Source organism: Felis catus, chromosome E1 (assembly GCF_018350175.1).
Source record: "Felis catus isolate Fca126 chromosome E1, F.catus_Fca126_mat1.0, whole genome shotgun sequence".
NCBI classification, from domain to species: Eukaryota; Metazoa; Chordata; class Mammalia; order Carnivora; family Felidae; genus Felis; species Felis catus.
Window position 1 is genome coordinate 50,337,514 of NC_058381.1, and position 25,286 is coordinate 50,362,799.

Here is a 25,286-nt window from a genome sequence, read left to right on the forward strand (position 1 = left end):
CAAACTATTGGGTAGAGTATATCATTCAGAGCATGGCTGGGGCTGAATGATCTTAGAATATTCCTAAGGACTTGGGATTTTTTTTTTCCTCCATAAGAACTGTGTATCAGGTGATGTTGCAGAAATCAAGCCTGAATAATAATAGGTGGGTTTGGTTGAGTATAAAAAGGGCCACGCATACCCAGAAGACCTACCAGGAAAACGAAATTCACTGAGTATTAAGGTGTTAGAATGATCTTTTTCTCCTGAATAAAAACTGGCTGTGGTAAGACATTAGATCCTTCCTCCTTTAGTATTGCATTATCTGATAATGCGGTGTCTTTCAGATTAATAAATTCACTTAGGGTTACTCATGACACCTCCTCACCACATGTGCTGCTGCCCCTCGGGGTCCATCCCCGTGGACGGCTCGTCCAGAAGCACCACCGATGGGTTTCCCAGGATGCTCAGCGCGAAGCACAGCTGGAACGAGAGAACAGTGTGTCTGGGGCCGACATGTGGGGTGTGCAGAGGAACGCTGAGCCCCCTCTTACCTTCCTCTTTATTCCCTCGGATAAGGTCCTCACGGGCAGCTTCAGCTGGTCCTGGAGCTTGAGCACATCCGCCAACCTGAAGGGAGCGGAGCAAGTCAATCCATATTACCGCCACACGATGGGGAATATACGTAGAAGAATAGGCAAATCAGAGCAACCACTATATTAAGAGACATTTAAAAAAGAGTATTCTGAGTGATCGGGGCGTCTGGGTGGTGCAGTCGGTTAAACATCTGACTCTTGGTTTCAGCTCAGGTCATGATCTCACGGCTGTGAGATCGAGTCCCACATCAGGCTCTGCGCTGACAACATGGAGACTGCTTGGGAGTCTGTCTCCCTCTTTCTCTGCCCCTCCTCTGCTCATGCGCTCTCTCTCTCTCTCTCTCTCTCTCTCTCTCAAAATAAATAAATAAACTTAAAAAAAAGTTTCTTTAAAAAAAAAGTATTCTGAGTGATCATAAATTGAAACTACCTAGGATACGTCATGAACCTTTCTTGGCGGTCAAATACATATTTTCAATCACTTCTTTCCATATTAAGAATAATATGAGGCAAACCATAAGAGACTCTTAAATTCAGAGAACAAACTGAGGATTGATGGGGGCTGGGGGAGAGGGGAAAGTGGGTGATGGGCACTGAGGAGGGCGCTTGTTGGGATGAGCACCGGGTGTTGTATGGAAACCAACTTGACAATAAATTATATTTTAAAAGGAGAATAATATGAACATTTTCTCTCCAGCTTAATGTGTGAGAACACAACACTGGACTGGCTTCTTGGTGACAAAGTCTTCTCCCACAAGAATGGAGGCATCAGTTAGGATCTGAATCTTAATCCTTCCTTAATTCTGGGTCAACGTCATTCCTACCGCATCCCTCCAGTAGTGAACGGGCATGTCTCCCCCCATGTACCGTGTGATGGTGACAGTGGCGTCCCCCTTCTTCAGCCCTCTGATGGCGGCAAACACCTCCAGGTGTTCCCTCATTGACAGGTTGGGCCAGAGCACGTTCTCCTGAGGACAGTACCCCAGGAACCCGAGGGAGGCTCCTTCGCCACTCCCTTTCAACACCACCTGCACAGAAAGTTCATTCTCACATTCAGTCCAAAATTGTGTATACATGTGTTTGTGCACATGAGGGCATATTTCAGGGATGCCCTTCTCTCACACCTATGGCAGCCAAGAGGACAAAAGTAAATAAGGGATCACTTAGCTCTAGGAAAAAGATGGTAATAACGCCAAAAATCAAAAGGAAGATATCCCACATTGTCGTATCCCTCTACTGTAGTTTAGACCTTATCACCAAGTCCATTACCTTGATTGAGTTCAGGGTCGCTTACTTGGTTGTCCGTTGCTTGACTTCCTTCATTGATCCAAACATTCAAAGGATTTGATACTCATCGAGGATTCTATTTCCCCAATGTCAAATTAGCTATAATTATAGGATCTGTTTCACAAGTTTGTCATAAAATAAGGCAGTGATCCTCAATTTGGGGCCAACCCTCCTTCCGGAGGACATCTGGTAACGTCTGCAGCTGTTTTTGGTTGTTACACTTGGGGGCTGCTGGGATCGAGTGCGTACAGGTTGGGGAGGCTGCTCGATATCCTACAACGCAGAGGACAGTCCCTCACAATAAAAATCGTCTAGTCCAAAATGTTACCAGGGCCAGGCTTGAGAAATCCTGTACTAAGGTAATAAACGAAAAGTCCTGGGCACTAGTCTGGCCCACAGGAACCCATAAATACCAATACATAGCACTTTTTTATTTTTATGAGCTAGTCACTGTGCCATATGATGGCATTAACAGGTCGTGTGTACCAGGGCTTACTAGATGCCAGAATCTAAGCATCTTACGTGTTTTGAATCACTTTACCCTTAGAAAAACTGTATTTGACTCAGATATTAGTCTTATCATCCCTGTTTCACGTAGGAGAAAACTAATGTGTGCATCGATTTAAAAACCTGGGCAGAAGGTCACACAAGGTAAACCGGGGGTTAAAGCTGGGATCTGCCTTCAGAATCCAAGCCCTTGACCTTGATGCTATATTCTCTCTCCCCAGTACAAAAGAGGAGACAACTAGTTAATGTGGGCTCACAGAACTTTCAATCTGGAGAGAGAAATGGGAAATAAAAGCACGTCAGCACATAGGGGGATGAATTCTAGCCCCCGCTTGATGCTTTCGAGGCAATAAATGTGATAAAGAATAAAAAGCGAAGATCCATCGTAGCTACGAGTGTGGTCAGGGAAAGTCCTTTTGGGGAGGTGAATTTTAAGGTGGCAAGAAGGAGGTAACCAAGTCTATGCAAAGCCGAAGGAAGAGCAACTCTTTGCCAATGGAAACATCAACCCAAAGATCCTAGAGAGGGAAGGTGACCAAGGGCCAATCTGAGTAACGGGTGAGCTGAGCCCAGATCTTGCAGGACCTTTTTTGGTCATAGTGAAGATTTTGGATCTTCTTATTTATTTATTTATTTATTTATTTATTTATTTACATTTAATTTTTTGAGAAGCGGGGAGAGAGTGGGAGAGGGGAAGAGGGAGAGAGAGAATCCCAAGCAGGCTCCACGCTCAGCACGGAGGGCTCGATCCCATAACTCTGGGATCATGACCTGCGACGAAATCAAGAGTCGGAAGTTCCACCGACTGAGCCACCCAGGTGCCCCAAGATTTGGGGTCAAATCTACCTGAAGGATGCTAAGTAGGATAGAGACATGATCTCATCTGCATCTTTTAAGGACTGCTTCGGCTGCCGTGTGAGGCAAGCGTAGAAATGGAAAGACAGCTTGGAAACGTCTGTAGCAAACCACACCCCTGCACAACCTCTCTTCATGATTGCTCCCTGGGCCCTGGATCTTGGCAATTCGATTCAACAAGCCTTCAGGACACACAAGTCAAAAACAAAACAAAACAAAACAAAACAAAAACACCCCAAATCACTTGACCACGAAAAAAGCTAGTGTTCAGCTTTACTTACCCAAACATTTCCTTTTAGTGTCGCTACCTTTCATTCGATAAAAAGGATATTAGAGATACTATGTAGCCCTTGTTCAGCACCTAACTATTTTTGGAATTAAGGAGAGAAATTGTTACTTAGTTCTCTTCATTCAAGGCATCAATCCATGGATTAATAAGAAAGGATCCTTTACGTGTTTTTAAGATTGTCATCAGTGTTCATTAGTTCATGCTTGTTTTAGGCGGCATTAATGGCCAGATTTCTGTGTGTTTACTGACCTGCCCTGAGGTTGGATTTGTGTCTCCAGTTATCATCTTAATCGTTGTACTTTTACCGGCTCCATTGTGTCCTAAGAACCCTATGACTTCACCTGAAAGAGATGGGTGGGCTCAGCGTTATTGCTTCAAATAATTACAGCGCAAACAAAAACAAATACTACTGGAGGGCTCACGACGTGTCAAGCTCTGTGTCAAGTGCCCGAATGTAGTATCTCACCTATCCCCCTCCTCCCTCCCACACACACCTAGCGTTGTTATTGGCTTCCTTTTATAGGCAAAGAAACTCAGGAGGGATATGTAAGCTGCCCATGGTCGTAGAGCCAATAAGATGCCGAGCTGGAATTGAAACAAATTCTGATCCCAGAGTCTGTTGCATTTAAGGGACCCTTGTCCAACATGTGCTGTTTGCTTGAATGCACAATGTACTGCTGGGCCCCAGTGAGTTCCCTCCTGTCCCCAATCCCTGGGATGAAATAAATGGTATTACTTTAAAAGCTACCCCAGGCTTCTTAATAGAAAGACTGCCTCTTTTTGTTTTTGTTTTTTTGGTGTTTTATTGTTTTTTGTTTGTTTCTCCCTCTGTTACGCTTTTTTGTCTATTTGCTTGTTTTAATAGAACAGACGTAGCTGTCTTCTTAGGCAAAGAGAAAAAAACCCACTGTTATATCATCACTGAGGCTTCTAAGCAGGATGGATGTGCCTGTGCCTGCTGACGAGCTGGCTGCTTTGTAGAATCATCAACAGAGGGCCCCATATTCAGGAACTATTATTGCCTCCCAAAGAACTATCTCCAGAGGTCAAGCTAGCTCTGCAAACAGTTGAAACTGCTTTCTCCAACCTTTTTTAACACAGAAGGAGACATTTCTTATGGCCACTTTTTTCTTCCTCTTGGCGAAACAGTTCCTCTTCTTGCCTGCATACTCCTTCCGCAGACAGCTCGCAATGATGACCGGTTTCTGCAGAGAGAGTCAAGTAACAACCTTGAAATGAGGGAGTGTTCCACACTCCCTCCAGCCACATTTTTCCCCTGTGCAGAGTCATGACTCAGACAGGTCCTTTCCCCAGAAACTGCCATTTTCAAGTGAGCCCTCCCAGTCTGTCGCCCTGTAGGAGATAACATTTGCACCGTATCGCATGATCTGTCCTCGCCCTTCCTCTGGAAATAGGAATAGACACATCCACCAACCCAACAGGGCTGTTAAGACACACACACACACGTACACACATGCACACAAACACACACACGCCCCGGATAAAGTGTCTCCTCTTGCAGCAAGCTTTACTCAGCTCACAAAACTCACAAAGTCTGACTTCGGTTTTGTAATGTTTAGCTTTGCTTCCCCAAACTGCGACCCTGAAAACTAAATTAACAAATCTGTGTCTGCGAGCACGTGTGTGTATCTCCCTTGTTCTCTTAGTGTTGTGGGCATTGCTTCGTCACTGATGTCAAGTACTGAGCTACGTGGCTGAGGATGAAAGAACCTCAAAGTGTTTTTCAAAAGACTGAGATGGGGAAGTAGCCCCCATTCTTGGATGAACATGTTTAGTGGCTCGACCTCTTCGAAATCCGCAACCGTCACTGCATTTGTGGTTCTCATTCTTTCCATCTGAACATCTTTATCCTCCCCTTCGGGTTCTTCAGGGTTTGGACAAATATCACTGCCTCTTGGAGAAATTCTAAAATCAAAACAGTCTGTTAATAACAGGTTTCCAATTGAAAAGCTTGTCGCAAAAATAGTGAACATTCTGCAGGCTGCTCAATCATTTGAATAGATGAACTCTGAGTACAACGCAGGCTCCATTTTTCTGCTCTCTACTGTCTGCCTTGCAAACAGCCTGGTTTCCATCAATGAGGCAACTGAGGCTACTCTTACATCATCCTTGCTTTCTGCCTAGGTTTAATTTTCCTCGTCAGTTGTGGCTTTTTTTTTTTAATAATAAAATAGTACATACTCTCTGGCAAAGGATTTGGGGCCACCATTTGCACGAAAAAGGCACCTAGCAACTGTAATTTTGACATGGATGGAATTCTGAAGACCTTGCAAGAACTGTGGATTAAAACAGTTGGAATCAGGGATGCATCCCAGAAAATCCAGGGCACCGAATCACCAGTAAGTGAGCACTGTCTTTTCTTAGGAATAGGTCAGAATCCCCCATTCCTGATTGCTACCAATTCAATTCAATTCAATTCAATTCAATTCAATTCAATTCAATTCTTTGCTTCATCATCCCCACCACTGAGGACTGTGGATTCTCAGCTCCCTCCTTCATACTGTTACAAATTACTGCTGTCAACAGATTTCCTAAAACATGGCTGTCATCTTGTCATACTCCTGCCCTAACACCTACTTCACACTTGAACTTGATTCATATTTTGTAAGTTAGGCGAAGTTTCCAAACCACACCGGTCTCGGTTTCCCGTTATGCAATCTGCAAAATCTCCTCTATGCTTTTCTATTCCAAAACCCTCCAAAATTTAGCTTCAGTTTAATTTTCTATTATCATTTGACACAAACGTAAAGTTCTTTCCAGCTGCCTTCTCAAATCTATAGGAAGGTGGTGTTTATATCAACTTTTGTTCTTTTGCTCAGACTATTCTATCTTCCTGGATTGGCTACACTTAGCCATTATTTTAAAGATTTGACCTCTCATATATAACTTTCTTCTAGTATGTAAGTGAAATTACGGTATTCCTTAATTTTTTGGCATCTTATGTGTGCTAATGTGGCTTCTCTCACTGTAGCAAGCTCATTAAGATAGCATGAATTATAATAATTTTGTATAGTACACAATTCCTAGAAAACAATCCCGTGCAGTAATTTTTACGTAATCAACTTAGGCATATTAAGATGTTTTCCGCAATGAGTATTAAAATAAAACATGAAATTTTCCTTGAATTTTCTCAACCTGAACACAGGATCTTTTCTCATTAATTTCTTCCTGAACTTCATTTCCAGACACCGGAGAACAAAAACAAAAATGCAAAAGTGAAGGTAAGGCTAAAGGGAGAAAAAGACAATTAGTATTAGAAATCGCCATAAAAACAACAATATCAGCGCTGGAATTTGTTTAAGGAGTTTGAGCATATGTACAAAGGTAGGTCTGATAACATTTTCACAAGTTTGAAAGAGAATCTAATGTCCAATGAAACTCTCAGAGCTAACTTCATTGCTTTTCAGAGAAACCACAACAGACCAGATAGTAGTAAGTTGGTACTAGGCTATTCATGCCATCGCGAACTTGGACTTCATACTCAGTGTCAGATGATTTTTACATACATAGTGGTCCAGATTTTAAAGCCCATGTGTGCGTGCATGCATGTGTGTGTGTGTGTGTGTGTGTGTGTGTGTGTGTGTGGTGTTGTTTCAGATGCCTAAAATGCTGGACTTTTAAGGGCCAATATCAAACTTTTTAACTCAATGCTAAGCATCCAAATGTGTCCCTCTCATGCAAAAACATTTAAATGGAAATGTATTCTTACTATTAGCAGGGCCAGAAATACAATCTGATGTTCTGAAGCTCCTAAATAATCCATGGAGTCGGGAGAAATCTGCAAAATGAGGCAAAGCATGTTTAGATGAAACTCTATCTGTTCTTGAATCTCATCTCATCGAAGATAAACGAATGTCCATTAAATGACCTTGCCAGAGTTTTCTCTTGTGCATCAGGTAAAAGTCAATTTCTGTGTAATGTGTCTTCCTTGCTTTCAAGGTCACTTTCAAGTGTCCTGTTATCCTGTGCTTGGCTCTAAGCTCAGATGCTTTTATACGTAACACTGCGTCAGCAGGATTTGTCCTGACCCATCAAAGCCATGGGCAGGATTCATCTTAAGACAAACCCTCTCCCCTAATTTCACCTGCCTTGCTCTCTACATCTGCATTCCTTCTGCCTCTTCTCCTCCAACGGCCCTGGAACCATTATGTTGCTCCGTCCCTTGCTCCACCAGCTCTGAGAACAGTCCTGACAACCCCTCATGCTAAAGACAAAAGCTATTCGTCTGGAGTTTTCCATGGTTGTCATTAGATTTACAATACGTGCATACATAATACACAGGCATAATACTTAAGGGCATGATTTTCACGAGAGTCACAATACGTTTTGAAACATCCCCCAAATCTTTAGTAAATAAAGAGTAAAGAGCCAATTTTGTTTCTTGAGCTGTGTTTCCCCGGACCTTTTTCTGAACAATTTTAAGCTACGATAGTGAATCTCTACCACCGCCATCCACCGTCACCGCCATCCACCGTCTAGAAAAGATGGCTTTTTTTTTTTCCTCATTGAACAGTTTGCCAGGACCCTGGCGTTATTTCAAATGATCTTGCTCTCCCATGTGCCTTGGTCACCCACTTTCAATAACTGGACCACATCCCAAATCAACTTCAGACCCCCTAATCTTTGCCCTGTCTACCACGTTTTAGTTTTTCAGCTTCCTTGCTCTACTGTCCTTATTCCGTGATTTGGAGTTGGTGACCCTCCAGCCCACCGACCCAACCCCTTTCTCGCTGTCCACAAACCTCCTAATTTCCTTAACTGCGTCATTCCCTGGTCTGTTGTTACAATTCCTCCGTATACAGAACTGCTGCTCCTTTATCCTTCTCTTTGTCGGACTCACGCGGCAAAACACTAACCCTGATTGAATCCAATGCCGAGGAGGAGGCTATGATAAAACAGCAACAACAAACCAACAACAACAACAAAGCCATCAACTTTGCTGACTTCACGTGGAAAGTAGGGCAAGGAGTCTTTTAGTACTTCCCGTCAGTGCTACTGACTACTTTCTGAAATGATTGCCTACTATTCTCCTCATTCAACTCCTTTTCCATCTCCCTGTTATTCTTGTTAGCAAAACCAGAAGTCGCTGTCTCTAGGCCCTGTACCCCTTCCTCATTCACATTATCGACTAAGCTTCCTCTTGTTGGGTTTTGTGTTCAACCTCCGTTGAGTTCTATCTTGTTGATATCACCAATGGCTTCCACGTAGTCAAATCCAGCGGTCTCTTCTCGGTTGTCAACTTTTTTTTTTTCAACGTTTTTTATTTATTTTTGGGACAGAGAGAGACAGAGCATGAACGGGGGAGGGGCAGAGAGAGAGGGAGACACGGAATCGGAAACAGGCTCCAGGCTCCGAGCCATCAGCCCAGAGCCTGACGCGGGGCTCGAACTCCCGGACCGCGAGATCGTGACCTGGCTGAAGTCGGACGCTTAACCGACTGCGCCACCCAGGCGCCCCATCGGTTGTCAACTTTTAAGACCTCTGTGTTAATGGCTGAATCACTCCCTCCTTCCTGAAACATTCTTTATTGCCATCTGGCACGCAACCCAGCGTACGGATGCTTTTAGTGTTTAAGGAGGGTTTCCGAGAAGAGATTCTGGCACACAACGGTCCCCCATTTTTTCTCCTACCTCATGGGCTCCTTCTCAACCTGACTTGCTGACTCTTCCTCTTCCCAATCTTTAGATTTTGGAGTTCAAGGCCAAACCCTTGGCCCAGTTTTTGTACTGACTCAGGAGGTTATATAATCTGGCCCCATGGCTTTAGATATCACTTATATGCTAATGAATCTCAGTAATCACATGCTGAATTTCAGACTCCAACATCCTACCGGCTACATATTTCCCACCGCATGCCTATTAGGAAGCTTAAAGCTAATACGTCTAAAATGAGCAGAAAAAGCACATCTCATTGGCCTCCCACTAGGGTCATTTGTTCCCACGAGAGAGGGTTATCATGAGAATTATAACATTTCACTACTGTGGAGTTGCCTTTGACCTTCATGAACCAAGGCAGAACTTCCTTATTGACTAACATGACCCTTGCCTATGATAAGAGAATGATCTCTCCAAAGACAGAGGCTTCAAATATTGTACAGATAAGGACTCCACGTCCATTTTTACAATATTCTAAGCTCTCTCTAATGGCCACGCATTTCATGACCCTATGGCAGGTGTGAAATTACTTACCTCGGAGAAAATGAATAGAGAGCCAATCAGTGTGAAAGGTGGTATTAATATGGTGCAGAGAAATAGCCCCAGAAATCCATATTCATTTAGATCAGTAGCAACTATCGAGAAGATGGTGATCTAAAAAATAAAGTGCAGCCTAATTTCATTAACGCGAAAGAATCTGAATTCTAGGACGTTTTCCGAGAGAGTGAGAATTCATCTCACGAAGGTTCCCATTTTCAACTTTTGCCTCCTAAGGCCATACTGCCACCATGTTGCTTTCTTTTTTTTCTTTGTGATACAAGATTGTGTCACAATTCTGCATTGGAGTGACTGACATTTGTAAGACACAACAGGGCTTCTCAAATTCAACGCGTGCGCACATCAGCTTGGAATCCTCGCTGAAATTCGGATTCTGACAAAAGGGCTATTTCTTACACATTACTCTGGATTTTTTTTTCCATTTCACAGCAGGTCATAGACACCTGTTTGGGTTTAGGCACACCAGCTATTCCACCTTCATAGCTGCACAGTATTTCCTTGACTGGATGTGCAAGGATGCAACGGTTTTGCCTTCAGAAAGTGTGTTGTTTCCATGTCTCTGCCCCTGTAAATGATGGTCTACACAAACCCTTGTAGATCGACACTCACCGTCTTCAAGGAAACGTTCTGAGATTCTGAGAAGTGTAAATGCAGGTTAACATTTATGTGAATTCGAATTTTCAACAGTTACTAACAGATAATTTTTCAAAACGATGGTGACGCTCTATTTGCTTATAAACCATGAATCCGTGTGTATTTTATGCCTCCTCACTGATGCAGGGTGCTATAATTAATTCCTGCAGGTGTCTTTGTTTTATTGCTGATATTAAGCAAACAGCTGTATAAGCTTACTATGGTTTTTGGTTTTAGTTTTATTTTTAGTAATTTGTCCTTCCAGTGTTTATACTTTTTACTGGGCATTTTTAAAGGAATTGTATAGTGTTTCCTTAATTCATGCAGTTTTCCTCTGTTGGTTTGATAGCTGCTCATACTGAACCATCATCACAATCTGAAATAAATCACTGGCCTGCTTTCCCTCTTCTTTTAAATTCCTTCTGGGTTTTCTTTGTCATGTTTTTGTTTAGGGAACTGTCCTTGATTCTCCAGGCTAATTTGATTTTTTTTTTTTTTTTTTTTTGCTCTTTCTTAGGATTTGTTGCTAAAGTTATGTTCACTTTATAAAATTTTTTTTTCAACGTTTATTTATTTTTTGGGACAGAGAGAGACAGAGCATGAATGGGGGAGGGGCAGAGAGAGAGGGAGACACAGAATCAGAAACAGGCTCCAGGCTCTGAGCCATCAGCCCAGAGCCCGACGCGGGGCTCGAACTCACGGACCGCGAGATCGTGACCTGGCTGAAGTCGGACGCTTAACCGACTGCGCCACCCAGGCGCCCCTATGTTCACTTTATAAAAGGAACTATTACACTTTGTGGATTTTTAAAATATAAATATGTTATAACCATGATTCCCAAAGCTACGCAATCTTCATGGATGTTTAACATGATTCAGTGGTCCCGACCAGTGCTTTTATAGCATTTCTTATTTTCTTAAGTTCTTTATTTTAGCTTATTTCTTGGTTGGATTAATCTCATCCTTAAACAGTTCATCTTTCTTCCACCAGCTTTATTGAGATATTATTGACATATAACATTGTGTAAGTTTAAGGTGTACAATGGGATGATTTGACACACATATATATTGTGAAATGATTACCGAAATAAGGTTGGTTACCACATCCCGAACTTCACACAGTTACCATTTTGTTGTGACAATGTGCAGATTTAAGAGCTACTCTCTTAGCAACTTTCAAGTAAATGGTACAGCCTTGTTAACTATAATCATCATGCTTAAATTAGATCCCCAGAACTTACTCATCCGATAACGAAATTTGTACCCTTTGACCAATATCTCCCTATTTCCCTCACCCACAGCCCCTGGTAACCACCATTCGTTTCTCTGTTTCTATGAGGTTGGTTTTTTAGGTTCCAGACATATGTGAAATCATACAGTATTTGTCTCTTCCTGTCTGACTTATTTCACTTAGCCTAATCTCCCCAAGGTTAATCCTGCAAGCAGCAAGATTATTATGGCTGAATAATATTCCATGGTATGTATATACTACATTTTCTGTAGCTATTCGTCTGGCAGTGGATAATTAGGTTGTTTCCACGTCTCGGCTATTGTGACTAAGGCTACAATACACATGGGGTGCACGTACCTCTAAGAGGTAGTGATTTCATTTCTTTCGAATAAATACCCAGAAGCAGAATTGCTGGATCATATAGTACTTCTATTTTTTTTAATTTCCGAGGAAACTCCATACTGGTTTCCACAGTGGCTGCACCAATTTACATTCCCAGTAACAGTGTAAAGGGTTCTCTTTTCTCCATATCCTTGCCAGCATTTCTTATCTCTTCTCTTTTTGATGATAGCCTTTTTAACAGGTGGGAGGCGATGGCTCAGTGTGGTTTTGACTTGCATTTCCCTGATGATTAGTCACATTAAGCTTATTTTCATGTACCTGTTAGCTATTTGGATGTGTTCTTTAGAAAAATGTCTATGTCCCTTACCCATTTTAAAATCAGATGATGACGGTGATGCTTACTTCCCTATTGAGTTATATAGGTTCCTTACGTAGCTCGGATATTAACCCCTTACTAGATCTATGGCTTGTAAATATTTCCCCCATTCCATACATTGCCCTATCATTTTGTTGATTGTTTGGTTTTCTGTGCAGGAGCTTTTTTAGTTTGATATTCTCCCCCTCCCCCCCTCCGCCCCGTGGATTTTGCCTTCAAGACATATATTCTTAAAATGATTTAAAAATGATTTAAAAATAAAATAATGTGTATTGAATGCGTACTTACAATTAAGAAGAAAAATGACCAGACGCCACTATTTTTCCTCCCGTTGCGAAAAATGAATGAAATCACATATGTCAAGAAAACCAGGGAAGAGACATATCCAATACTACACAAGATCTGAAAACAGAAAATATTAAGGTTGGATAAGATAACTACTATCCAGGAAAGTCGTCATCCTTAAGCCTCACCTTTCCAAACCATGCTATAGGAAAGGTAACGTGAAGTTCTTTAGTTTAAGATTAATCATGTTACGGCATTATGAAATGCAGACTAATAAAAGTATCTCATAATTTTTACCACTTACCTGAACTAACAGGTTTTGAATTACAAATACAATCTCATCTGGGCTGAACACGTAATCCATTATTTGCATGAGAAGGAGGATTAAGAAGTAGAGTGAAATATCCACCAGTGCCTGGCCAAACCAGTAGGCAGAAGGGTAGAGGCCTGAAATCCGGAGCTGGGAGTGAGCTTTGCTCTGGTAAAGGAAAGGAGGCATCATCAAAACTGCTCAACAGTTGAGAAATTGCAAATACGTGGTCACAAAATCATTCACTTTTGTCCTGTGTCCCTTTCGTATATCACACCGATTTAGTAAATGACACGGTCACTTGCCATACTCCTCTGTCAGGGGGATCAGTGGTGCTCCGGACCGTATGGTGACGTCACCGTCCAAGAGAGAAACGCACTCACATAACCAGCTCACGCTCCACCACCGAACGACTGGGCATTGCCTCAGTGAGAAAATTCCTGTTCTTTTCTTTGCAATGCTACTCCTCCTTTTGCAAGGACACAAATTGTGCACAGATTCAAAAGATGTAGGTTTACAATTTCCTGTAAGACTCTTAAAATTTATGCCGGATGTGAACAGTCCATTTATAATTGGCATTTTATTTTAGGTCCAAGGAATGCTCTTCTAACAAGTCAATTTCATTACACGCTCTTTAGGTTGGCATAAGAAGACGTCTGCTAAAATTAATAACATAAAAATGGCCTTGATTTATTGCCTTGAAGTAAACCACATCTTTTGTTATTACCTAGGAAAACGAGGAAGCTGATTTTGATATTGTGACCCACTATAAGCTACATCGTTGCAGTGACTGTCTTAACACAAGGCTTAAAATGTTACTTGAATGTTCCTAACGGTGAAGCACAAAAGTAATAAAAAAATTTTAAATCTAAAATTGAGTCTATGTAAAGACATTCGTTAGGAAAACAGTTGGAATGGAGACAAATATTCTGGAAAGGGGAATGTACCCAGCAAAAAGCAGGAGAGAGAATAATAGCGAGGGTGTGTTAGAGAGCTGGACGTTTTCTGTTCGTTGATGTGTTTGTTTACTGAGCACACCATGTGCCTGACTTTGTGTTGGTCATGGGGTTCTTGGGGAGTTTGAGTTGCAGTGAGGAAGGGGGATAAAAGCAACATGCAAATAAATGTAGCAAAAGCTACATAATCAAAATTGTTCACATTAAAATTTAAGAAGTGGGGTGCCTGAGTGGCCCAGTCGGTTGAGCGTCTGACTCTTGATTTCGACTCAGGTCATGATCCCAGGTTCATGGGATGGAGCCCTGCATTGGGTTCCGCACTGGGCATGGAACCTGCTTTGGATTCTCAATCTTTCTCTCTCTCTTTCCCTGCCCCTCTCCCGCTCTCTCTCAAATATAAAATAAAATAAAATAAAATAAAATAAAATAAAATAAAATAAAATTTAAGAAGTAAAATTAAAAGTGTTAAGATAAGGATTACGTGAGAGCCTTTAGGAGGGAGATGAATTGGGGGCACCTGGGGGGCTCAGTTGGCTAAGTGTCTGACTTCGGTTCAGGTCATGATTTCACAGTTCGAGAGTTCGAGCCCCGCATCGGGCTCTGTGATGACAGCTCAGAGCCTGGAGCCTGCTTTGGATTCTGTGTCTCCCTGTCTCTCTGCCCCTCTCCCACTCACGCTCCATCTCTCTAAAAAATAAATAAGCATTCAAAAATTTTTTTAAAAAAGAAGGGAGGTGAATTGGAATTAGTGTATCTGTCAGAGAGGGTTCTCTTGACAAGGACCCGAGTTAGGATCTAAGCAGTGAGTGGGAGTGATACAGGTGACTGGTAGGGAGCATGGCAGGCAGAGAGAATAGGAGAGAAGACTTGCGCGGGTACAGGTGATGCTCTCGGGAAACTGGAGAGAAGCCAGCAGGCTAGACATAGTCATCAGGGCGACAGTGGTGTCATCTCAAAATGGAGAGAGACATCCGGGTCCAGACCATGCGTGGCTTTTCAAGCTGGGCAGCAAGGGTTTCATTCTTACCCTTCGGTTTGGCAAGAAACCACAGAGGGGACTTAGGCAGGTAATCAACATGGCCAGATGTGTGTTTTTAACTAATTGCTCTGTCACACGGTGTGGAGAGTGGATACGAAGACTAATGAGGATCCACACACAGTGAACAGCGGGAGGCTGATGTGCTTGTTCAGGAGAGAGGTGTTAGTGGCTCTGACTAGGGTGTTGAAGGAGAGGGTGGGGGGAACGTGGAAAGATTCTAAACATATTTCAGAAGCAAATTCCGTGACATTGCCATTGGCCGGCTGTGGAGGTTAAGGAGAAAGCCGTATCAATACCATGGGACTGCCAATTAAATTTGAATTTTAGATGAATATCTCAAAAAAAATGTTTACTACAAGTATGTTCCAACGGAATGAACCTCGAATGAACCTTTAAAGGGGCCATCTTTTCCAACAATAAGGCAAAGTGCTGTGCTGAGTTGGTTAGGACTTTGAGTAACTTGGTAAAGTTTCTGAAAGTGAAAACCAACCCTGAGTGGGGCATTGTGATGATGTCAGAAGGTTGTGGTCATTCATAACAAGCTCAGTGATGAACCAGATGAAGGATGCCATTCCCTGTTAGCTGATGGTACCTCCCAAGCTTCCTGAGGTCCCAAATTTGTTTAAGAGAAGTAACCTTTGCTTCATATTTGTCAACCTTTTCTTTTTTTTTTTTTTTAATTTTTTTTAACGTTTTATTTATTTTTGAGACAGGGAGAGACAGAGCATGAACAAGGGGGGGGGGCAGAGAGAGGGAGACACAGAATCTGAAACAGGCTCCAGGCTCTGAGCCGTCAGCACAGAGCCCGACGCGGGGCTCGAACTCACGGACCGCGAGATCGTGACCTGAGCCGAAGTCGGCTGCTTAACCGACTGAGCCACCCAGGCGCCCCTTGTCAACCTTTTCTTAAAATGCCTGGCGATGCATTGTTGCAAGCACACAAACTGGGCTCCCCACCTCCGTGCTACTGTAACGATCACAGTGGAGAAGGGGTCTGTGAGTAACAGGAACACATAAGGACTTTGTTCACTCTTCTTACTTTATAGTCGCTGATGCTGCTCATTGCAATGTAAGGAGTAAAACAGGCTGCGACAGGGATCCAGAAGAAGGCGTTACTCAGGTACTCGTGGTCATAAGACACGTGCTCCTGAAATCGTGCAGAACACATGAGCCAATGGCGGTTGGATGCATGGTTCGTCTGTACGTCACTAGATCAAATAAGTGAATTGGTCGAACCCCCCAGAGCACTTCCCAAGGTCCCATTTGCAACTTCTCACCCACACTCTTTCAACCCCGTGGTGCAGGAACCTGGGCATTTGGAACATATATCCTGCTTTACTGGGGAAGAAGCAAACTCCACGGAGTTGTACCCATTGGCTAAGGTCCCACAGCTAATAACTCGTGAGGCAGGCACAAAGCCTCTGTGCCTCTGACCTCATCATGATGGCAACATTTAGCCGATGTTTTAATAGACAACAGAGTGGGTGTGCTTTCGGTGGAAGAGCTATCTCGCTACGCTCAGCAACTGGGGCCAAATCAGTTCAGTCCAACATTTACAAAGAATCGTTCCTTTAGCGCAACGAGGTGTGGAAGTGGCAAGTTCAAATGCCTTCAGGGACCTGGCAGATTTAAATTTCTTGAGGAAATAGGTGGTGGGGCTGGGAGAAGAATGGTCAGCACACCTCTACATACGGGCAGTGAATTTAAACAATTAAAAATCCTATGCAGGGTAAGGAGGGCCTTGCGTTTTGCTAGAAGCCTTAGTTTAATATGGGATTAGTTGTCTCACTACACAGCACGTCATCTGAGGTCAGGTATCATGTGTTACTTCCCTCTCCTCTTAGCCCCTCCTAAACCTCAGTGCCCTTCTGAGCACATAAAAACTGCCCAAGATGCTTATGCAGAGATTCAGCCCCGGACACGGTAGAGAAGACACCAAGGACCCATTTCATATCTTTCCCTGTGGTCACCCTTGTAGATTTTCCAGATCTGGGAGATCTTTGGGAATGGAAAAATCGCAATTAGTCTAAACAGCCAGGCTCCTTCCTCGCAACTTGGTTTGTAAACGACCTGCTATGTCCATGTTAGATCATACCCCACCAAAGTCAGAGTTTTGTAGGGGCTCAGCCTGGAGGGACCCCCAGGGACACCGGACGTCACTGGGTCATTTGGTCAGTTGAGGACATGCAGGAGTGGCTGGTTAAGAACGCTCGGGAACGTCAGGCTCTGTGCTGTAGATCCAAGGGGGATGGGCTTGCAGAACTGTTGGAGAATGCCAGAAGCTGGGTGGGGAAATCAGCAGGGGATGCCCAAAGAGAATTTATCAACCATGAACTCGAGGTCAGCTGGGCTTAACTACTTTGTAGTTAAGACATCTTTGTAAAGGCAGGAACTCAGGGCGGGTTATCTGTTCATTCTTGGGAGTGCTCTACTCTTGGCTATCCAGATTATTCACTAGCCTCTTCAAACATAATAGCCAAGGACACATATCATCACTTCTTTACGTGGCAGTTTCCTTAGATGTGTAATATAATAACGATAACACTGTCCATCTTGAAAGTCTTATTAGGACATCGAAATATGATACTACATGTAAATCACACGGTAAATGTTCTAAGTATCCGAGGTTAACTTGGAGTCTCCTGTTGTGGGGAATAAGTTTAGGAATTCTCTGAGCCCCACGTGGATGGGTTCACAAGGCATAAAGAATTACAAAGCCACAGGATGCTCACACCCAAGTTTGGGTAAACAAGATTAAGTAAATAGGTATCGAGAGGGCGGGGCAAAGACCCCAATGCAAGGGTATATGAGGCAAAGAAGATTAGGGATTCTGGACGGATACACCCCGCAATTTAGTACCATAGCAGAAAGCTGCTTTCATTGGAAGGAAGGACCAAATCAGGTAAACAGGTAAATAGGGCTATTGGCTCTGCCTGGTGAAGCTGCCCAGAGCTAATTAGCAAAAGAAAGGTACCTTGTTGACCCTGAGGTTATCTGTCTTATCCCCTAGGCTGGCTGAGATAAACAGACATGGCGCCTCCTGTCTGCTGTTAACAACCATCTGCCCGGCGGCAGGATTTTGTTTTGTATTGACCCAAACCCCTAACACCGTGTATCTTCCCAACCCCCTTTCCCTCACACCCACCAGTTAGTGTTCACAGATTTACTGTCTCTTTGTGCCCGTCCATCACCATGTTTGTAAACATGATCCTAATAAAAATGAAGCAAGGCCTCTTAATCGGGGCTCTTGTCTTCTCCTGGACATTAGCCAGCTCTCATATTTTAATCCTGCATCTCGCTTTCTTGTCTAGCAAGACAAGAAGATCCTGCATCCCGCTTTCTTGTCTAGCAAGACAAGAAATTCTAGACCCAAAGTCTATGACATCCTGTGAACAGGGAGACAGTTGTTTCTGCTCAAGAGATTTCAGGAGGAAAGACTCTTGTGATGTGGTTGGAGAAAACGATGCCATAAAGTGCTGATGAGGAGCGTGGGGCAGCCCTCCTCACACCCCAAATCTCTATAGCTTTCCAACAGCGTGCAAGAGGCACTCAACAGTCCTTAGAGCTCTTTCTGAAGAGGCACAGGTTACAGCAGGGGCGGAAGTTGTTAAACTACCCGCATGATGGGCACATCAAACAGTGAACAAGGGAAACTGGAGAGAGCTTGGCAGTGAGGACATCTCGGCAGCGGCTGAAGGGAAATTCTGCTCGGCAACATCGAGTGCATCTTCATCTACAGAAGGGACGGGGGTCAAAGCCAAGCACTACCGGAGACAATCACACAGGTCACCAAGGCTGTGGTGACAACATATGTAGAAACTACCAGTGGCAGATGCAGCTAGAGAAGGAAGCGATGTCTCCACGGCACCATTTCTTTCTGTCTTAATCTCTCCATCCTTCCTCGTGGCTTCCAGCGCCAGCGAGATTTTACTCAGAGGGGAGCAGAAAGAGGGGGTGGGGCAGGGCGTCCAGAGCAAGATCAACTCTCTCCTTTCTACTCCAAGGTGTTAGGCGATAAAAGGGGAAAATAAACGCCAAAGTCCACCGCAGCTCACCCACGCCAGTCCACATCCATTAGGTCAACAAAGTGACCCCGTGGTGTTTGAATTGGAAAGGACATTGAAGCTTTGGACAGCACTGGAATCGTTCTGAATAACAAAGAGCGACCAGGAAACTACAGAGTATTCCCAAGGTATCATATCAAGAAGGTGAAGGGAGATTCAACATGGCGGGGTATTAGATCCGCACACCCTCCCCCACTGTGGAGATTCTGACTCAGGATGTCAGCAGACCTGGAAAATTATATTTTATTTTTTTAAATTTTTATTTATTCTTTATAAGTTTATTTATTTATTTATTTTGAGAGAGAGAGAGAGAGAGCATGCACAAGCAGGGGAGAAGCAAAGAGAGAGGGAGAGAGAGAATCCCCATGGTGACGGTGCAGAGCCTGATGTGGGGCTCGAACTCACCAACTGTGAGATCCTGACCTGAGCTGAAATCAAGAGCTGGACGCTTAACTGACTGAGCCACCAGGCGCCCCCAAGGAGATTATATTTTACACAAGAACTGCTCCTAGTTTTAATTCAGCCTGGCCTCTGATCTAGTCAAAGCTGAACGTTCTGTAATGGAAACTTGGTGCACTCCCCAGAAAAATAATATTAAGAGTAGTTGTGTTAATAAGCACAATTTACTGAGTGCCTGTGGTTTTCTATGTTTATGTGCTTATTATTGGTCTTTACAATAACTCGGTCAACTGAACCTGCTGCTTGCATTGCCTTATTTACTTCTCAAGAAAACTTGTGATGAAATTTTTATCTGTATTTTTCTGTGGATTGCTGACCCAAAGCCTATGGAAGTCGAGTTGTTACAAAGTCCACAGAGTCTGGCCTTTAAGACTGGCTGTTTCAATGAAGTCCCATTACCACAGATGTGACAGGTGGTGACAGATCTAAGAGGAGAGGCCGTCATTTCCTTCTCCCAATTAATTATATTTTCTGCTGTTCCATTGACTCTAAGCCACCCAATTCAGGTTGCAATGTTACATAATCATTGCTAGATAGTGTGTGTCTGCATATATGTGTGTGTATGCACGAACGCAGAAACGTAAACTATACGTATTTAAAACGTACATGCATTCAGGGTGCCTGGGTGGCTCAGTCAGTTAAGCATCCAACTTTGACTCAGGTCATGGTCTCACGGTTCGTGAGTTCGAGCCCCGCATCGGGCTTTGTGCTGACAGCTCGGAGCCTGGAGCCTGCTTCAGATTCTGTGTCTCCCTCTCTCTCTGCCCCTCCCCTGCTTGTGCACGTGTGTGCGCGCTCTCTCTCTCAAGAATAAAACACTAAAAAAAAAAAATTTAAAACATACATGTATTCAAGGACAAAGTCACAAAAATTAACATGATATTGGGGCACGTGGGTGGCTCAGTTGGTTAAGCATCTGACTCTGATTTTGACTCACGTCATGATCTCAGATGGTGAGATTGCGTTCCCTTACGCTGACAGCTGAGAGCCTACTTGGGATTCTCTCTCTCTCTCCCTCTCTCTCTCCTCTGCCCCACCCCTGCTCATGCTCGCTCGCTCTCTCTCTCTCTCTCTCTCCCTCTGAAAATCAATAAATAAACATTATAAAAACAGACAAACAAACATATTATGTCAGCATTTCAAGGGTGTTCTTGAAAACTTCTTAGGGCTCAAGGTAAATGAGATAATATTATACTTACTTCAAAATAAGTACTTCTGTCGGTCTGAATGCGCTCTGAAGAATTAAAAATCCCAAGGAGCCCATTGCTGATGATATCCATGAGGACAGGAAAGCAGTTCAGCCTTTTGGTGTTACATGCTATCGAGAATCTGTGACCCTACAATATAACAAACATGCATTCTAAGTCCTCAGGAAGCAAACACAAAATTTAACGAAGGGATATGGTAGAAAATCATTTGACATATTGACAACACGAGAAAGCCAAGGCACCGGAAGTGATTAATGTCGCCATTCCTCATATTATCTGATTAATTCCTGATACACCACGAGGGGCATCTTTGCTCTCTACTGGCCACGGCATCAGCCAGGTGGCTGTTGATGCCTAAACTCTCACAACACAAAATCCCTCCGGTGATTTGTAGCAACGTCACCATAAAAGTCCACAGAACAGCGTGTCTTTAACATTAGGCCTTCTTTCCAAATGCGACACATTCATTTTATAAACTACGAACGTGTGAATACTTGGAGGTAGAAGGCAGGTGGTTATCGTAACGAAAGTGTAGGTTTTCACAACTATGGATCCTGCGGTGGCAACGTCGCATGTAAAATCTCTTTTAAAATGACATTTTGAAATCATTTCACCAAGTATGTCAGTCAAGCCATTATGCTGTATACCTTAAACTGATACAGTGCTGTATATCAAGCATATCTTAATAAAACTGGGGGAAAACATAAGGTAAAAAAAAAAAGTTACATCTGTATCTGTATCTATCTTTAAAAAAAAATAGGACATATATATACATATACATAATATAATTACTTCTCCCCCAGATAAAAAGAATATACGAGGGGCGCCTGGGTCGCTCAGTCAGTTGAGCATCCAACTTCAGCTCGGGTCATGATCTCTCAGTTCATGAGTTCGAGCCCAACATCGGGTTCTCTGCTATCAGTGTGGGGGGAGGGGGGGCCCCCCCGCTTTGGGTCCTCTGTTCCCCTCTCTCTGCCCCTCCCCCACTTGTATGCACACACATTCTCTCTCTCTCAAAAATATACACACATTTTTTAAAAATCCGGCACAAAAAAAAAAGGAAATTATTATTTGGGCATGCAGTTTTGCAATCATAAATAAATTATGTGACTTGCATCTTATCTAATTACTTAAAGCAATGTTTATTGATATTAAGAATGCCATTTTTTAAAAATTGTTTTTCTGAGCACACTGGTAACTAACTTGATTAAGACGTACTAAGGACTAGTTTGATCGGAGGTAATTTCTACTAAATATGTTTTTAAGTTTATTTGTTATTTATTTTGAGAGAGACAGGGAGAGTGAATGGGAGAGGGGCAGACAGAGAGAGAGGGGGACAGAGGATCCGAAGCAGGCTTTGTACTGACAGCAGAGAGCCTTATGCGGGGCTCAAATTCATGGGCTCTGAGATCATGACCTGAGCCAAAGTCTGACACTTAACCGACTGAGCCAGCCAGGCGCCCTGAAGGTAATTTTTAACTTTATTATTGGCATGGAAATTATTTCTGAAAATTAACTCTGACAAGTTGCCAAAGGTCAAGCTTTGTGAGACTTACGTGCCGTGATTTATACATATAACATTGTCTTTTCGTCTTTTTTCATTTGTTTACTACAAGGATCTCTCCCCAAACTCCCATGGGGTCTAGGCAGATAATACACATAAGTGAAGTCGTGATGAGAAAGAGTAACAGACGAATGAAGTCCAAGTCTAAACTGGGCAACTGTTTTGCAATTCCAAATGCAGACTGCCAGAATTAGCACATGAAGGGATTTTTCAAGAGTAGCCAGAAATTTCAACTAAAAAAATTTTTTTTAATGGTTATTTAGTTTTGAGAGAGAGAGAGAAAGAGAGAGAGAGAGAGAGAGCACAAGCAGGGGAGGGACAGAGAGAGAGGGAGACGCAGAATCCGAAGCAGGCTCCAGGCTCTGAGCTGTCAGCACAAAGCCCAATGTGGGGCTTGAACTCACAAACGGTGAGATCATGACCTGAGCTGAAGTCAGACGCTTAACTGACTGAGCCACCCAGGCGCCCCATAGAAAGTTCAATTTTTATATGAAATACATCCATCTTAAATATTGCCAAATAAGGTGGTCCTTCTCAAACTTTAATGAGCATACTAATCCCCTGCAGATTTTATTAATGTGCAGATACCCAGTAGGTGTGGAGTGGGGTCTCAGAGTCTGCATTTCTAACCAGCTCTTAAGCGATCCGCTGATGCTGATTCATGACCCACAAGTTGCAGGAAACTAAGGCATTTTTTTTTTTTAATATCAGATAGTTGAGCATAAATACTTATCTGAAGATTTGACCCATTTGTGTAGAGTTCAGCAGGTAAGACTTGAGCTTTTTTCCCATAAAAATATACAAAAGCCTACTGTAAAAAATTGAGCACTGATTTTTTTTTTGATAACAAAACTGAAGTTCATAATAGATATTAATCAGACTTATTATTAGAGGATTCATCAAAATGACATTTGAGTTGAAATCCAATTGAGAATACAATTTAAATTAGTGATTCGAATGGAGCACAGTAGATAAGATTTAAACTCATTATTAATAATAGTGCATACAATTTAATAAAGAATGAAATCAAATAGCATTTCATTATATGTTGCTGTGTAAATATTTATAGTACAGCTTCTCTAAAAATAAGAGATATCCCACCTGTTTGTGTTACATCGGCCTTGTATGTCAGTTATTAGGTGTTATTCAGATGGCATTCATCCCCCATCTTTGGTGAGATCAGAGCCCAACGTACCTTGTCGTCACCTGACACAGTGATAGCACCATTGTATGATGGCTCGTTCGGGCCATTTCTAGTTCCAAAGGCATCCACTTCCAAAGCTATGTTCTGTTGCCTCAGCGAACGTACGAAGTTATCAATGCTCGACCCTACCATGAAGGTAAAAATCAAACGAAGCAAAAGTGAAGTCAAACAATGGTCAAGTAATATTTAAAAAAAAAAAACACACAAAACAAGACTAAACTAAATGGTGTCACCCAAAGCCTACCATGATGACCATGTAAGGATTTCCTTAGAAAGGCAGAATTGACGTTGTGATACTCAAATCCATTTTCATATCGAAAGTATGACAAGATTACTTTACCTAGAGTCTAGCTATTGACATAGAATTTCTGTTCATGTAGAAATACTACTCAAAATTAACATCATAATCCTTAAAGATCTTCTGTGTTCTTAGAAATTTAGAACAGACTTTTTCCCCCAGACCCCAAGAATGCATAACACTTAAAACGTGTTATGGAAAGACTTCAAAGATCAGTCAGTGACCTACCGACCACCCTTTTTGTTGCTTGATGTGATACACTTTAGGATTTAAGTAACCTCGCAAAACGTGTATCTAAAAGAAACTCCCCAGTCTTGAGTTTTTCACTTTTTAAATGAATTTCTTGTTTGGCCTCATATGTGTTTTCTAAAACATACAAGACTTAATTTTTCCCCTCATGGTTTATGCTGCCCGGGGAATCCTTCAACAGGGGCGACGCGGAAAAGTTACATTTGAGCCTCATGTTTACCTGTTTTATTGATGACCAGTAGGGGGGTCAGAGGAACTTGGGGTGGTTGTCCCGGGGAGAGGAAGTACATATTAGGAGCCAGTCCCCAAGAATAACTCTTTTGATAGAACTCATAGAATAGATGTTCCAAAAGCTGAGGGCAAAAGCTGATGCCAAAAAGCAACAATCTACATGGAGGAGAACGCAGAAGAAAACAATTCACCTATAGCGACTTTTGTAGACTTTTCAGTTTGAGTAGACAATGGGTATGATAATAGAAATACATTATAGACACTAACCAAACAAATGAATCATGCTTCCCACCTCCTCCCTGTTTCTTTTTTTTAAAATGAAATGGCTTCTACATATTTATGCTTGGTCTTTCTCTCTCTCTAAATGCCTCCCCCCAGCCTCCCCCGCTTTTGGAAATGTCATTCAAGCTCATGATGTTGGCTGAGTAGGACTCTTATTTATTTTTGAGAGAGACCTCAAGAGGAGGAGGGGCAGAGAGAGGGGGACAGAGGATCTGAAGTGGGCTCGTTGATGGCGAAGAGTTCCATGGGGAGCTCGAACTCAAGAACCGTGAGATCACAACCCGAGCCAAAGTTTGACATTCAAGTGACTGAGTCACCCAGGCGCCCCTGGCTGAGTAGGACTCTTAAATCTCTCTCCAGTTCCCACTTCTTCCCTCTGTTTCCCTCTTGCATTTCTCCCTTTTTCTGGACCACCGTTGGTGGCAAATCACCAACGCCCAGGCGTATCACTACACTCTGAACTTTTCCCCCCTCCTGTTCCCAGTTACAACATTTTCTCATAAACCCAAGTTCCAAGGACCAATCATTTTCTGCTCATTTGTCTCTGGTAAAGTCCCTTTTCTGAATGGTTGAAAATGTCTATCGTTTAAAAAAAAAAAAAATGTCTATCGTATCGTCATTATTACATGCCTTCCCTTTTCGAGTCTGGACCTTAATTATCTCCTTCCTGACCTCTTTCAATATTGTCCTCAATGACTGTTTTTCTTGTCTCCAGAGTCTTCTAAGGTTTCCTGGCAATCTGTGCTAATGATGTCAATCACCTTTCCAAATAAAAACTAAAATGTCGGTATTTCCTCATTATTCACAAAG

At 42.7% G+C, this 25,286-nt stretch overlaps 1 protein-coding gene across 3 annotated transcripts in view; it reads right to left on the reverse strand.

Moving 5' to 3' along the window:
- ABCA9 (ATP binding cassette subfamily A member 9) overlaps positions 1-25,286 on the reverse strand; it is a 62,615-nt gene that overhangs the window by 5,533 nt on the left and 31,796 nt on the right. For all 3 annotated transcript variants that reach the window (XM_003997105.5, XM_019818161.3, XM_019818164.2), the window contains 15 exons: positions 24,184-24,350; positions 23,408-23,541; positions 20,640-20,777; positions 15,957-16,064; positions 12,917-13,090; positions 12,616-12,729; positions 9,723-9,842; positions 7,244-7,312; positions 6,670-6,761; positions 5,319-5,439; positions 4,601-4,718; positions 3,763-3,854; positions 1,443-1,603; positions 534-609; positions 368-462 (listed from right to left, as the gene is read on the reverse strand). In XM_003997105.5, coding sequence (XP_003997154.2) covers positions 368-462; positions 534-609; positions 1,443-1,603; positions 3,763-3,854; positions 4,601-4,718; positions 5,319-5,439; positions 6,670-6,761; positions 7,244-7,312; positions 9,723-9,842; positions 12,616-12,729; positions 12,917-13,090; positions 15,957-16,064; positions 20,640-20,777; positions 23,408-23,541; positions 24,184-24,350 — 1,779 coding nt within the window. The remainder of the gene's footprint in view (positions 1-367; positions 463-533; positions 610-1,442; positions 1,604-3,762; positions 3,855-4,600; positions 4,719-5,318; positions 5,440-6,669; positions 6,762-7,243; positions 7,313-9,722; positions 9,843-12,615; positions 12,730-12,916; positions 13,091-15,956; positions 16,065-20,639; positions 20,778-23,407; positions 23,542-24,183; positions 24,351-25,286) is intronic.